The 13,362-nt window shown below is 27.1% G+C and overlaps 1 protein-coding gene across 13 annotated transcripts in view; it reads right to left on the bottom strand.

Annotated features, from left to right (window-relative positions):
* trol (terribly reduced optic lobes) overlaps positions 1–13,362 on the bottom strand; it is a 1,106,314-nt gene that overhangs the window by 720,322 nt on the left and 372,630 nt on the right. For 9 of the 13 annotated variants that reach the window (XM_075355875.1, XM_075355878.1, XM_075355883.1 and 6 more), the window contains exons 8-9: positions 11,853–12,041; positions 3,721–3,843 (exon numbers count right to left, since the gene is read on the bottom strand). In XM_075355875.1, coding sequence (XP_075211990.1) covers positions 3,721–3,843; positions 11,853–12,041 — 312 coding nt within the window. Of the gene's footprint in view, positions 1–3,720; positions 3,844–11,852; positions 12,042–13,362 lie in introns of those variants that run through there. The other 4 variants (XM_075355886.1, XM_075355888.1, XM_075355880.1 and 1 more) reach the window with 3 other exon arrangements.

Genomic DNA, 13,362 nt, shown 5'->3' with positions numbered 1-13,362 from the left:
ACAAGTTTTTTAAAATAAAAAGCTTTAAATATACATATTCATCGAAACATTAAGCTATATGCATATTGATAATGCATGGAAATCCTTTTTATGTTCCATGTACTCAAATTTTTACTATGTTTCTTGTATGTATATCATGTTTTTCCTACTTAGTGCAAAATACAATAGTATTACCATTAAATGATAACTAAAAGCAGCAAAAATAAAGATAATGGCCTTGTTGTATGCGTTAGTTTTGGTTAGAAATGGAAATTCATGAAAAGACTAAATATTTAGCACAAAAGCAAAACTTAAATTATATCTATACATTACATAATTTTGTCAAACTCAATTTTGTGTGTATTATGAGGCCCTTAAGGTTTTCATTAATTAAAGGGAAGGAGAAACAGAGTGCTTTAACAACAAAAGAGTTTTTATTTCTCTCTTTTAAATACTTCCAGAGAGGTTTCTCAAACCTTTTTGACATCACTGAGTATTTATTTATATGTCCTTGAAGATAGAATACAGTTTGTAAAAGTAAGGATATAATTTTGTAATGATTCATGGTAGTTGAATGAAAGGGGGCCTGGATCTTTTAATAAATACATAAGGGTAGAAGAGCCCTCAAATCAATAGAAGAACCAACTTTAATAAAGAAAAAATATTTAAAATTATTCAGTTTTCCCCAAGTTGATCTCAAACAAATAAGTAAATTAACCATCAACTTTTTGTTTGTTTTAACCATTAGTTCTTTCTGTTTTATTTATTGTTTTATCATCACTACAAATTAATTATTCCAAAAGTCACAGGACGATTAAAAAGATACTTTAAAAAAGTCTGTAATTTTTCAATAAAAAAGCCATAAAAAATTAAAAACTGAAATATAAAAATGTCCTACCTAAAAAATTTAGTAACACTGGATTTTTTCTTGCAAAATCACGATCCTATAAGAAGTTTTATAAGGAACAAATGAAAATTCCTGAAAACTACTTAATGTTGTTTAAAACTGTATAAAATTTGAATTTGAAAATAATACCGTACATATGAATACAAGTCAAAACAAAAAAACCCCAAGCACTTTTTTCCCTAAAAGATAACTGGCCCCAAAAGTAAAGAGTATATTTTTATATATATATAAGTTGTAAATTATGCAGAATCATATTTCGTCCAAAAATGTTTTCAGTACAACCCAAAGTAAAAAACTGTTATTCTTAAAAAGATAAAAAAATAATTGTACTCACCAGTTGCAATTAATGTTATTTATTATGAAAAATATTGCTGTCTTACCTGAAACAATAAAAAATACATTAAAACACAATTGTAAAATTTGAATTATCAATTAAATTATTTTTTATGGTTCCAGGACAAGCTATTCAGATACGTCTTTCATAACCTAAGAGTTCTAAAAATCCCAGAACAGTAGTGAAAAGTAACTGAACATACTGATTTATTGATAAAATAACAGTGACTAAAGCAATTGTCAAAAATGTTCCCATGAAGACTAAAACTATGCAATGCTGAATATCATTTCTCATTGTATGAATAAGTAAATAGTACAGAAAAAAAGAAATACAAATGAAATTGGCTAATCATAAAAGAAAGAAATCAATAAGGAAGATGACTTAAAGGATACTTCTAATCAATGAATATCATATCCTTACTGGTGAAAAAGATGACCAAATTAAAAAATATTGGAAAGGTACAGTTCGAGAAAATTCTAAAAGATGGGGCTAAAAATATTTCAATACTTATAGAAGAAATAAGTGAATACTTTTAAACAAACACTTCATGGATTATGTAAACTCTACAGAAAAGTCTTTCCTATTCATTATCAAGTTAAAATTATTTTGCTATCAAAGGATAATCTCTTAAATTGATCAACGTTTGATCAAAATATCTGTCAATAAAACCAGTAAAAAATGAACGTAACAAAAATTTATATTTGATTTCTCATTATGATATTAGGATAACCTGAGGATCTGATAAAATACAATTTTACTAAAGGCAACAGTTGTTAGAAAAATAAATTCATTTAATATTGCTGCCACCTGTTGCACAGTGTAGAAATAATTTTAGAAAGTGACAAGTAAACATTGTAAAAATGAGGTTTGTCAATATACAATAGAATATTTTTTAAATTTTATATATTCATTATTTCATTTAGAATTATGAAGAAGATTTTTTGTGTTTAGAGTTGTAATGTTTCTGTCACTTTTTATTCTTTTTTCATTGAATTTCTAAAACTTTTTTTTGTGTTCTACTAGCTTTATTTACATCAACTTTCTCAGAATTAAATTCTCTATAAATCTTATTCAAAGTTTTTTATTAATTTATTGCAATTTTTTCAATTTAATTGAACAATTACTTCCAGCAGTCAAGAATGACAAGAACATCTGAATTTTTAACAACACTTATTATAATTAATTAATCTCATACCTTTACTGGTTAAAATAGTTAAAAGGTAAAATTTATAACATATATATAAAAAAAAATATTCATTTTGACATGACAATTTTTTGGGCTTCTCAATCATTATCTTGAGAACTACGGAAGATCCTCTGGAGTTTATTTTTTCAGATCAAAAGAATACAAAACCACAATTTGTCTCTTAAGCTGCGTCTCTGAAATTCTGGGATCTAGATTAAGATTCAGAAACCAAGGATTTCAGCTCTAAGGCTTCATTTTTATCACTGGAGCAGAAATCAGAACAAAATGTTTTCCCAATGATATAACAATAAAACATAGCATTTCAAAGCATGTTCAAACGAACCCCTTTTTTTGCGTTAAATCACAAATCAGATCCCAAAGTATAAGAAATTTTGAATCACTCCATATAAATTTATTGAATATTTTAATAATCAGCTAAATTATAAAATTCATTAAGCAGTAAAGATTTAAAGAATATATTTGTATGTAAATGATTAATTTTTATTGTATAATGAAGATTGCAATTTCAGAATATCTTTTTAATGTAATTTAATCAGTACTAAGTTTTTAAATTTACATACAAAGTCTGTTCAGAAAATAACCGATCTATTTTTTTTTTAATCTTTATTATTCATTTTTCAGATTATTGGTCTTCGAACTGTTCAAAGTACTCTCCTTCCCTATTCACACACTTTTCCCAACAGTGTTTCCACTTCACGAAGCAGTCCTGAATAACTTCATTTGAAATAGTCTTTAAGGTCTATGACAAATTTGCTTTAATGTCATCAATAGTCTCAAAATGGTGTTCTTTTATCAATGATTTTAATTTCAGCAAAAAGAAAAAATCACAAGGAGCCAGATCTGGTGAGTAGGGAGCTGAAGGAGTGTAGCTGATTTTTTGGCAGAAAAATGACGAACTGAAATAGCCGAGTGTGCGAGTGCATCGTCATGGTGAAGAAACCATGAGCTGTCTCCCCACAACTCTATAGTTTCTTTTTGCGGCTTTTCTCACATTAACCATTGTAAAACAACGTAAAGTTTAAACAATTAAACTTTTATACTATTATTTAAGATAATATTATATGTTTATTCAAAAAATTGTAATCTTTATCCACTAATATTTACTAACATTTACCTTGTATTGTTTACTATCCATTTTCCTTCATCATTCTACAAAAGTACCACAAGCAATTCCTTTTGTTACTTACAGCCCATCAAATTTACCTCAGCTTTTAGGACCACTAACTTATATCTGCATAATTAATTATTTACTGATCAGAATAAAGTAAATGTAATTATTTAAATGTTTATTACCTTTTTTTTTGGGCTCGCAACTCTGTTCATCAGTGTTGTCACTACAATCTTTATCCCCATCGCAGACTTTGGAATCAGGAATACATCTTGTAACATCGCACACAAATTCACCAATAGCACATACTGTAAACAAAATACAATATTTTGGAAATTACCAGCACAGTAAATATAATATTCTAGACCAAGTAATCTTTTTTCTTTATTCAAACTAAACAAATTCAGACCAAATTCATGATGCAGAATATTGCACATGAAAATATTATTATAACAGAAAAAAAAACATTAAATCCATTTCAAAATAAAGAATTTGAGAAAAAGATTCAGAATGATTACAATACAGCAATCGTATGTTTAAAATCACAACAGTTGAGAGCATTGGACATTGGTGAAAGATATAAATTTTGTTCTTAGTTTTTTTTTTTTTTGCTGTTTTGTGAAAAATCTTTACTTGCAAATAAAATCAATTTTCTCAACAAAATTTTGTAGCTATATAATTATTAAAATGTATTTTATATATATATAAATTATTATATAACAAAAATAGTTAAGAAAGAAAAAAAAAAATTGCTTTTTCTTGAAATATAATGAATTTTATAGTTTATAATTGTATGTTTAGAATACTTTTCAGGAAGGCAACACATTAATTCTCAATATTACATAACTGGAACTGAGCACTGCATTTAAGTCAAACTTTGTTTTTTTAGTGATATGTGTACTACTAAATTTTGAAAGCATTTTTATTACAATTTTACGTAAATTATAATTTTTTTCTTATCACATACAATAACCTGTTCACTCTCTTTTAACTTTCTTCTTTCAATGCTGATTTCTCCATTCTCTTCTAGGGTATTCTCATAACATTTTCAACATATGTACTTAGAAAATGTTGAGGAAAAGCATCATTTGCCTTACTCCACTTCATAGGATAAGATCTCTCAGTATATTCTGTATTTTTGTAAAGTTTACAGTTTTAGGTACAGTTCTTTAATTAAACTGCTATCTTTCTATTCAACTGTTTGTTTGCAATCCACTGTTTTAATGAGTTTATTAAATTTAACTCAGTGAAATTGTATTTTTCATAGCTATTAGAAAAAAAAGAGAATAAAACTAAGTATTTTCTCATTCTTGTACCCCATTCTATGTACTTCTCATCAGTGATTCTTCTTATTTGCCGAATCACATTATGCCTCTTTCCTACTTTTGTCCATATTGATGTTTAGCTCAACTCAACTTTTTAACAGGCTCATTCTGAATCCACGATTGTTTAACGTAAATGTTCCAGCCACAACCCACCTTGTAACCACAGCACTTGTTTACCACATGTTTCTTCATATATCTCTTCTAGTGGCAGCTTATCCACCCATACAAATTACCATTCTTGTAAATTTTATTACATGTAAAACACCAGTTTTAGAATTACTGCATTTACTCGTCTTCTTTGTGAAGATCATCTGGTTTTGTAATGGCTGGATAATTTTTTGCGGACTACTCAGAGTAATGTTGGCATGCTGCGGACTACTCAGAGTAATGTTGGCATGCTGACATCTACACAAATTGGGGTCTTGGGTTTAATTCCTAGCAAGGATCAAGCATTTTTTAACTTTAATTTTATCTTAATTATCATGTAATGTCTTGTTCCTTGCAAAAATTTTCTTAATTTTCTTTAATTTTATTAAAAATATAGCTTTTAAATTTATATTATCAAGGATTTCTAAACATGCTGCATCTTTTGCTTTATTTTCATCTAAATATTACAATAAAAACATTAAATAAACAAAAAATTTGGTAATCAATGAAGGAAATGCTCCATTTTGGAAGATTTTATTCATTCCAGACCATATGGATCAATTAAATTTAACTAGAACTTTTTACATAGCTAATATCAGAAAATTATCAAAAATATTACAAAATTATTTTTGTTTAAATCTTCATGAAAGTACTGAGCAATACATTTTATTAAACTTTATTTCAATAAATAAATGTAATTTCTTGAAATAATTTATTTTTTAAAATTAACAATATTTTGATAATATATGATGGATGGTCGATAATATAAGATTGTATAATATATCCTCACATAACTTTCATTAAATAAAAAAAGCTAATCAAATAAGATCTCAAAAAATTAAAACTGATTACAATAATCATGCAACTATTATTAAAAGTAAAGCACCATAAGATAATTTCTAACCATTACCCCACGGAATCATCAAATAACTTAAACGATAAAACCATAACATTAACAGTCTACTGAAATCTATAAACATGGCTCATAAATAAAGTATATTAAAACATCTGTAATGACAATTAGCATAAAAATGGTTAAAAATTTTGTTTAAAAGTTTAAATGGGATCTAGGTACATATAAAAAAAAATAATGATGTTGGATATTTTTTTTTTAATTTGTGTCGTAAAACTATGGCAATGACACACAATAATGGTACAATGATACATGGTAATTAGCAAAATAGTTCCTATATATTTTATTTAGTACAGCACAAATAATATAGAGGAGTGTAGAAAGTCTAAAATGTTTATAATTTCAGTTGAGTACCTACTATAGAAAATTCTGTTTATAAAAAAAAAATTCCATATGTTAATGTAATGTAAGCAGTCCTACTTAATAGTTTAATTCTATAAAACCAATTACTGACCTTTACAGTTACTACTGATATCAAAATAAAGATTGTTTGATATAATTTATTTTGTGAACTATAGTTCCAAGTGTGCTATAAAAAAATAAGTAAAAATAAAACCAAATAACAAATTAGCAAAACGAAAGCAAAAAAAAGATTTTTTTTACTTCTTTTTATCCTTACAGAGGATACATTTTTAAATGATCTCCATGAGTTTTATGAATAATTTCTTTGGATCATTCCCAGGGCTGATTTTTTTCAATCAAAATTAAATACAACTTATAATTCTTATTAGATATTAGTTTAGCAAAATACCTGAAGTAGCATCAAGTAAATTAATTTTTACTATCAATATGGGTTCATTAACAATTAAGCAAGTTGATCATTAATTTGGTAAAACATTTTAGAATATTGAATTGACAATAAAGCCTAAGCATAATTTCTGTTATACTGGATAGAAGACATTAATAAGTTACATGAATACCTATGTTTATTAATACCGTCTAGGAAATGATATAAATTTTTTCTTACAGTAAGGATGTTACTATACAGCCAGTTTACTAAAGTTAGTTTATTAAATTTACTGTCAGTCACTGAGGTGAATAGGAAACAGAAATTTTTCAGACAGAATTAAATCTATTTAAATTTTTTTAAATTGTACACTTTTGTTATAAAATTAGATGAAAAGATAAAAAATCCCTTTAGGCACACTGGAAGGCAGAGGTAGATTTCACCAGTGCTAAGTAGGGGATAAAAAAGATTTCCACCTTAAAGTTAAGAAAAGCTTCAAATTTACTAATACAACAAAGGTTGCATGTGAAAAATGTTTCACATGTTTAACTTACAAGCCTCATCATCTTATAATTCCAGCAAAATTTTGGTCATCCCTTGCCGGAAGGGCTAGTCATATCAAAAATTATTTCTGACAAATGTTTTTGGTAATGTTTAGAGGACTAATGACAACTTTAAACAGATTCGATACTCTGCCAATTAAGCGAGGTATGATTTTTTTTGTCTGCAAAACCCTATTTTTTCCACCTCCTGGGCCAATGGTTGGTGATATTAAAAAACTTTACTTAAATACGTTTTAGGCCCTTATCCAGAGAATAATAGGAACTTTAAATGAATTCGATATTTCACTTAACTGTTTATAAAGTTATAGCGATATTTTGTTTTTTCGAAAAAGCCTCTACATTTCCATCCCCATGGTCCGATTTTGCCCATTAACAAACTCGACCGAGATAATGGGTTGTTATATCTTATGTATCAATTTGAAATTGATTGGCAGAAAATTACAGCAGTTATTGTGTTCACAAGATAGTGAAAACAATAAAAAAGTGTTCACAAGAAAGTTAATATATATAGATAAAATTTTGAACCGACTGTGGTTTTGGGGTCAGGAGAATGTGAAATATGAACATATGTCAAAATTTTCTGGAAGCTGAAATGGTACCCATTACAATAGGTAGCTTTCTTATGAAATCTACCTAAAATAAGGGTTAAAAAAATGGCTGAAAAATGCTGGTTTAAAGGATTTTCTTTACAATCAGAAGGCAATAATGATACAGATTTTTTTATTTTACTTATCCAAACTGCAAATATGTTTAATAATAATTCAAGATGGTTTAACTGTTCAACCCATGAAAATAAAAAAAATCTCCTTACAGAATTTTTTGTATTGAATAATTGCTAAAATTTGATAAAACTATTTTTTAATCCAGATTTTTTTAATGGATTTATTAAGTACCCAATAATTTTTTTTTTTTTTTTTTTTTTTTAATTATAATCCCTAATGAGGAATTCATAAAATATTATCTTGCCATCAAAATGCCAGTGTAAAATAGATGAAGATTCTACATTCTCCTCAGCTTTTATTTTCATTTTCTGTTAGTATATAAAAAAATAAATTAATATTTAAAAAAATAACACACAGTAAAACATAGGTAATACAATAGTATTCAAAATTGTTGAAGATAATTTTATAAACATTCAATGTCTGAAGCCATTACTTGATAAAAATCTAACAAAACAAAATAAACAAATGTTATTTTACCTAAATAACATATTTGGTTATTTTCTTTTGGTAATTTTATAGTGTTTAAAATTACCTTGAAGTTTCAGTAGACCAGTAATCTGGCACATAAAATATCATGATGCATAGAAGTTAGATGAAAAACTTCTGCATTTTGATAAAATTGTTTTGACAGGTTAAAAATATGTATGAAAATTGTACTGTAAAACACACATTTAAAAATACGAACAGTACATATTGTATAAATAGGCCTATGTGCTTGCCTGTTTAAATGTAACTCTTGTACGACATTGGAAATGACCTGGCTTGACAAATTGAAAAAATGGTATGGTATTCATTTTTTTGTGACCCAGGAAAAATTAGGAAGTGATTCTTCAGCTGTAGCTCCTTTCATGGAGAAGTTAATAGATAAAATAAAATCAATGAACCTTGCCCCCAAACAAATTTACAATACTGATGGTGTAATTGAAGATTGTTACCGAATAAAATTTTTGTTCTTAAAGGAAAAAGTGTGCTCCTGGTCATAAGTTTGGAAAAGAACGTATAATATTCATCCCGTGCTCAAATTCATCTGGTACACACAAGCTCGATTTGTGGTTTATTGGTAAATCAAAGTAACCTTGGGTGTTTAAGAACGTAACAATGGATAAACTTCCAATTAAATACACAAACCAAACCTGAGCATGGATGATGTTTGACGTTTTTAAAGACTGGTACCAAGATAATTTCATTGTTTCTGTAAAAGAGTACCCAAGAGAACACAGTCTTCCTCAGACAGCTCTCTTACTTAATGCTCCTAGTCATCCCAGTAAAGTCCATGACTTCAAAGTTAAAACCAAGGACAGGCTCATTGAGGTTATGTATTTGCCAGCTAATATGACAGCTCTTATTCTGCCAATGGATCAGCATGTGATAAAAATGGGCCAATGGATCAGCATGTGATAAAAATGATAAAGTCGCATTATAAAAAACAATTACTGATGAATTTATTAAGCCAAGAGTCTGGTATTTCTGCTAGCTTGTCAAATTACAATATGAAAGATAATATTTTTAACTGCATATGCTTTGAGAAAAGTACCTGCAAATATTATAATTAAGTCATGAAGATCATTGTAGCCGTCACATCCACTTTTAACTGAAGATGAAAATGATACTAGTGAAACTGACAATCTTAAAGAAGTTATGGAAATTTTATCAACTATTCCACTGGATGCAGGCACAAATAAGCCTATAGAAAAACACAATTTAGGGGAAGTACGGTCTTAGCTTGAAGATGATGAAGGAATATTCAAAACTCTCTAACAATGACATAATCACCAAAATTTTACAAAATGATAAATCTGAAGAAGAAACAACTGTGGAGCAAACTTTGGCGAAAATTACTGTACGATGTGAAGAAGATTTGTGAACTTTCAGCACCTGCATTAAATTGGCTGAAGAAAGAAACATTGATGCAAAAAAATATCTTTTATTAAAAAAATTATGTGAAAGGTTTTACAAGAATAATTCATGACAAAAAAACAAAATACTGCAAATTGTTGTCACATGAGTTTTATTCAATATGTTAAATTGTAACATATTGGAAAATTAAATTAACTGTATGATTGTACTCTATAATGTTTTATTGTAATAGTGAAGTGTAGGCTATTCAATGTTATTTTGTTCATTTGTAAGTGTTGTGTTCATCAACCAAATATCATACAACAGTAGTTGCAATACCATACAAATACTGTATTTTTTTTAATTTATAAGAATGGTTATTATTTTTCATTAAAAATTTTTTTAAAGATTTTTTGTAACTACTAACTGAATACAATTTTTTTGTGATATAGTTATTACAACAATTGGCATATGTATTATTTTTTAAAGAAACCAGTACTGTAATTTAAAATTCTAATGTGTTTTTTGTGTTTTTTAAAGACTTTTTTGTTAATATTGAACTGTACTAAATAAAATTTTTTTGTTAATATTATTTTAAGATATAGTTATTACAATAATGATTATTTTAATAATCATTAGTTATTACAATAATGATTATTTTAATAAAAAAAAACAAATAATTTAGTTAAAATTCAAATGTACTTTCATTATTTTATAAATAGTACTGAACTATACAGTAGTATTATATGTATTTGCAAAAATCCAGCAATCCAGCATTTTTGGTAATCCAGCACCCCCTCGGTCCCAACCACCACCAGATTATTGAGATTTCAGTGTACTTACATTTAATCAAGACTGTTCTTAGTATTTCATATGTTAGGGAATACTCTAATTCAAATGTTATAAATACATATGAGCAAAATAATCAAAATACATATACATAAGGGTAATGGCTGTTAAAAAAATATAATTACAGTAACTCTATTGTACTACATGAGATATTATTAAATCATAACATAAAAATGTTAGTTATACAAAATAATGAAATAAATAACATATTTGCAAAGATTGTTTACAATGTTACAGTACTTCATTAATGTAGAGTTATAATTATTCTAAACTAACATGCAAATCTACAGCTCTAGCATTAAAGTAGCAACAAATAGCTGCTATACACAGTAGCAATTTTGTACAACAATGTTTTTGGAGTAATATGTACTGGTCCTTATGTGCAAGTGTAAAATTATTTTTTATTTCATCAATTATCTACCCTATACCACAGAGATGCATCTTGATAACAAATTTAAACAAAACAACTTTTATTTTCAACCAAGAGAATATGAAAGTACGAAAGAATACATTCTTCTCAAAGTAATATTAATTGTTTACTTTTAAGGCAACTCAAATATAAAAAATATATACACTGCAACATAAATGATGGAAGTTACTTAGCATATAAACTATTCGAACAAAATAAATTCTATGTTTTTACAAATGTAATAATTAAAAATAGAGAACATTAAATAAAATTAATATTTTTACAAAAAAATTAAAAGATACAGTTACAGATAAACAAATTTGAGCCAAATATCATGTGAATAACAATACTTATATATATATATATGTATAGAGGTTGTAAAAGTACTGTATGCTGGTAGGATGAAAAACTGCAAGATTTAGTAGTCATACTATAAAATACTAATCTTAATCCCTAATATCTTATATCTTCATAAGTTAGAGTACATTTCATCCTTATCTTTATAAATTATGTAGGATCTAATACAAATAAAATAAGAGATAAAGTTGAAAATTAATCTATAGCTACAACTAATTTTCAGAGTCAGTTTGATAATGAAATAACAATGTGAAAATTGTGTACCCAAAATTATATAGAGTTAAGAGTATATATATAAATAGAACTACTGGATATTATTACAGTTTATAAGATGAAAATACATGCAGTAGTGATACCAACAGATGTTAGAAAAGATGACCAAGATTAATACAATACACCAATTTTTTTTTTGCACCATTAATTTTGTTATCTATGGCCCAAATATCAAAAAAATATATATATAACAAACCAGGTGGACAATTTTCCTCATCATCACCATCTGGACAATCACGATGACTATCGCAACGCTGATCACCACATATTAATGTTGTACCATCTGAACATGTGACTTGGTCATCTGAACGGCATAACTGAAATCCTCTACCGCTTGACTGAGATGTTAATTCTGGTGTGCTTGTTTCTGGTGATGACGTTGTATCTGAAGATATTTATTTTTAATAATTTCTATCATAGATGAAAAATTATAGAATTTTTATACTAAGAAAATTTTATTCTAAGTATAAAAAAATATTCTTTAAAATAATAATAAAAATAACAATAAACTTTAATATTGATCCTGCTTTAATCCTGTTTATAAAATACTGTTGAACGTTTTATTTTTCATTTTTTTTAAATAATATGAATGTAATATTATGCAATGCTAGTAGTAATAATTTAATGAAAAAACTCATTTTCAATGCATACTACTTTTAGAGAACTAATATGGACACTTTCTCCTAGCCTTCTTCAATTTCAAATCAGTCGTTTCTTTCTTCACTAGGATTAAATATAACAGATAAAGAAGATTTTTTAATTAGGGAACATTTTAGATAAAGTTTATTTTAATTAAGTAAAAATAAACTTACTTTAGTAGTGTTTTAAGTACACTAAATCAGTATTATTATGCATCATAACTATACCTACATACTGAGCTGATTTGTAGTGACACAAAGATGTTGTATTTGCAGAGCTTAGAGAATTAATATTAGTTTTATGAAAATCAATTTACCAGATATATTGTCATAATTTTGAATAAAGCAAATGTCATAGAGGAGGGCAACATTTCATTGGGTATTTTAGAATGTTGATTGCTCTTCATAACTGCAGGGCCAGCCCCAGTGTTTTTGCCACCATAGGCAAATCCAAAAAATTCCACCCCAAGCCTCAAAAAAACTTAAAAATTAAAAAAAAAAAACAGAAATATAAAAGAACCATGTTAACCAGAAAAATTAGATATAACTGAATTAACACAATAATACTAATACAGATTTACAGAAAACTGTTTTAATGAAAAACAAAATTTACATTTTTAACTAGCTAATGACAACGAACTTACAAATTAAAACTAGTACCTACTATTTTCAGGGATAATTAAATATAATTTTAAAACAATAAACACAACCAGTACAATAATAATATTACTGTACTTATAAATAGTAAATAATATTACTTTCTAGATTCAAGTAATCAAAATATATTTTTGTGGGTTGTGTTTATTTTTTTGTGCTCTAGTTCAGGTGGTTTTGCCGCTCCTAAATTTTGTCGCCATAGGCAGTTGCCTACCTTACCTACCGCCTAGGGCCGGCCTTAATATCTGATGGCTGTAACCAACACATTTCATAAATACTGCGCATTACTTATTTACTATTTGAGCCACTGAGGCAGTAGGGTATAGGGAGGAGATATTTTGGGAGTGAAAAAGAGAACAGGTTGACTTTGACAACAAAAGCCATATAAAACTGTCACAATAATAGATTATT

Source organism: Lycorma delicatula, chromosome 2 (assembly GCF_047948215.1).
Source record: "Lycorma delicatula isolate Av1 chromosome 2, ASM4794821v1, whole genome shotgun sequence".
NCBI classification, from domain to species: Eukaryota; Metazoa; Arthropoda; class Insecta; order Hemiptera; family Fulgoridae; genus Lycorma; species Lycorma delicatula.
Note: the sequence above shows the minus strand (reverse complement) of the source record. Positions and strands in the feature narration are given on the sequence as shown.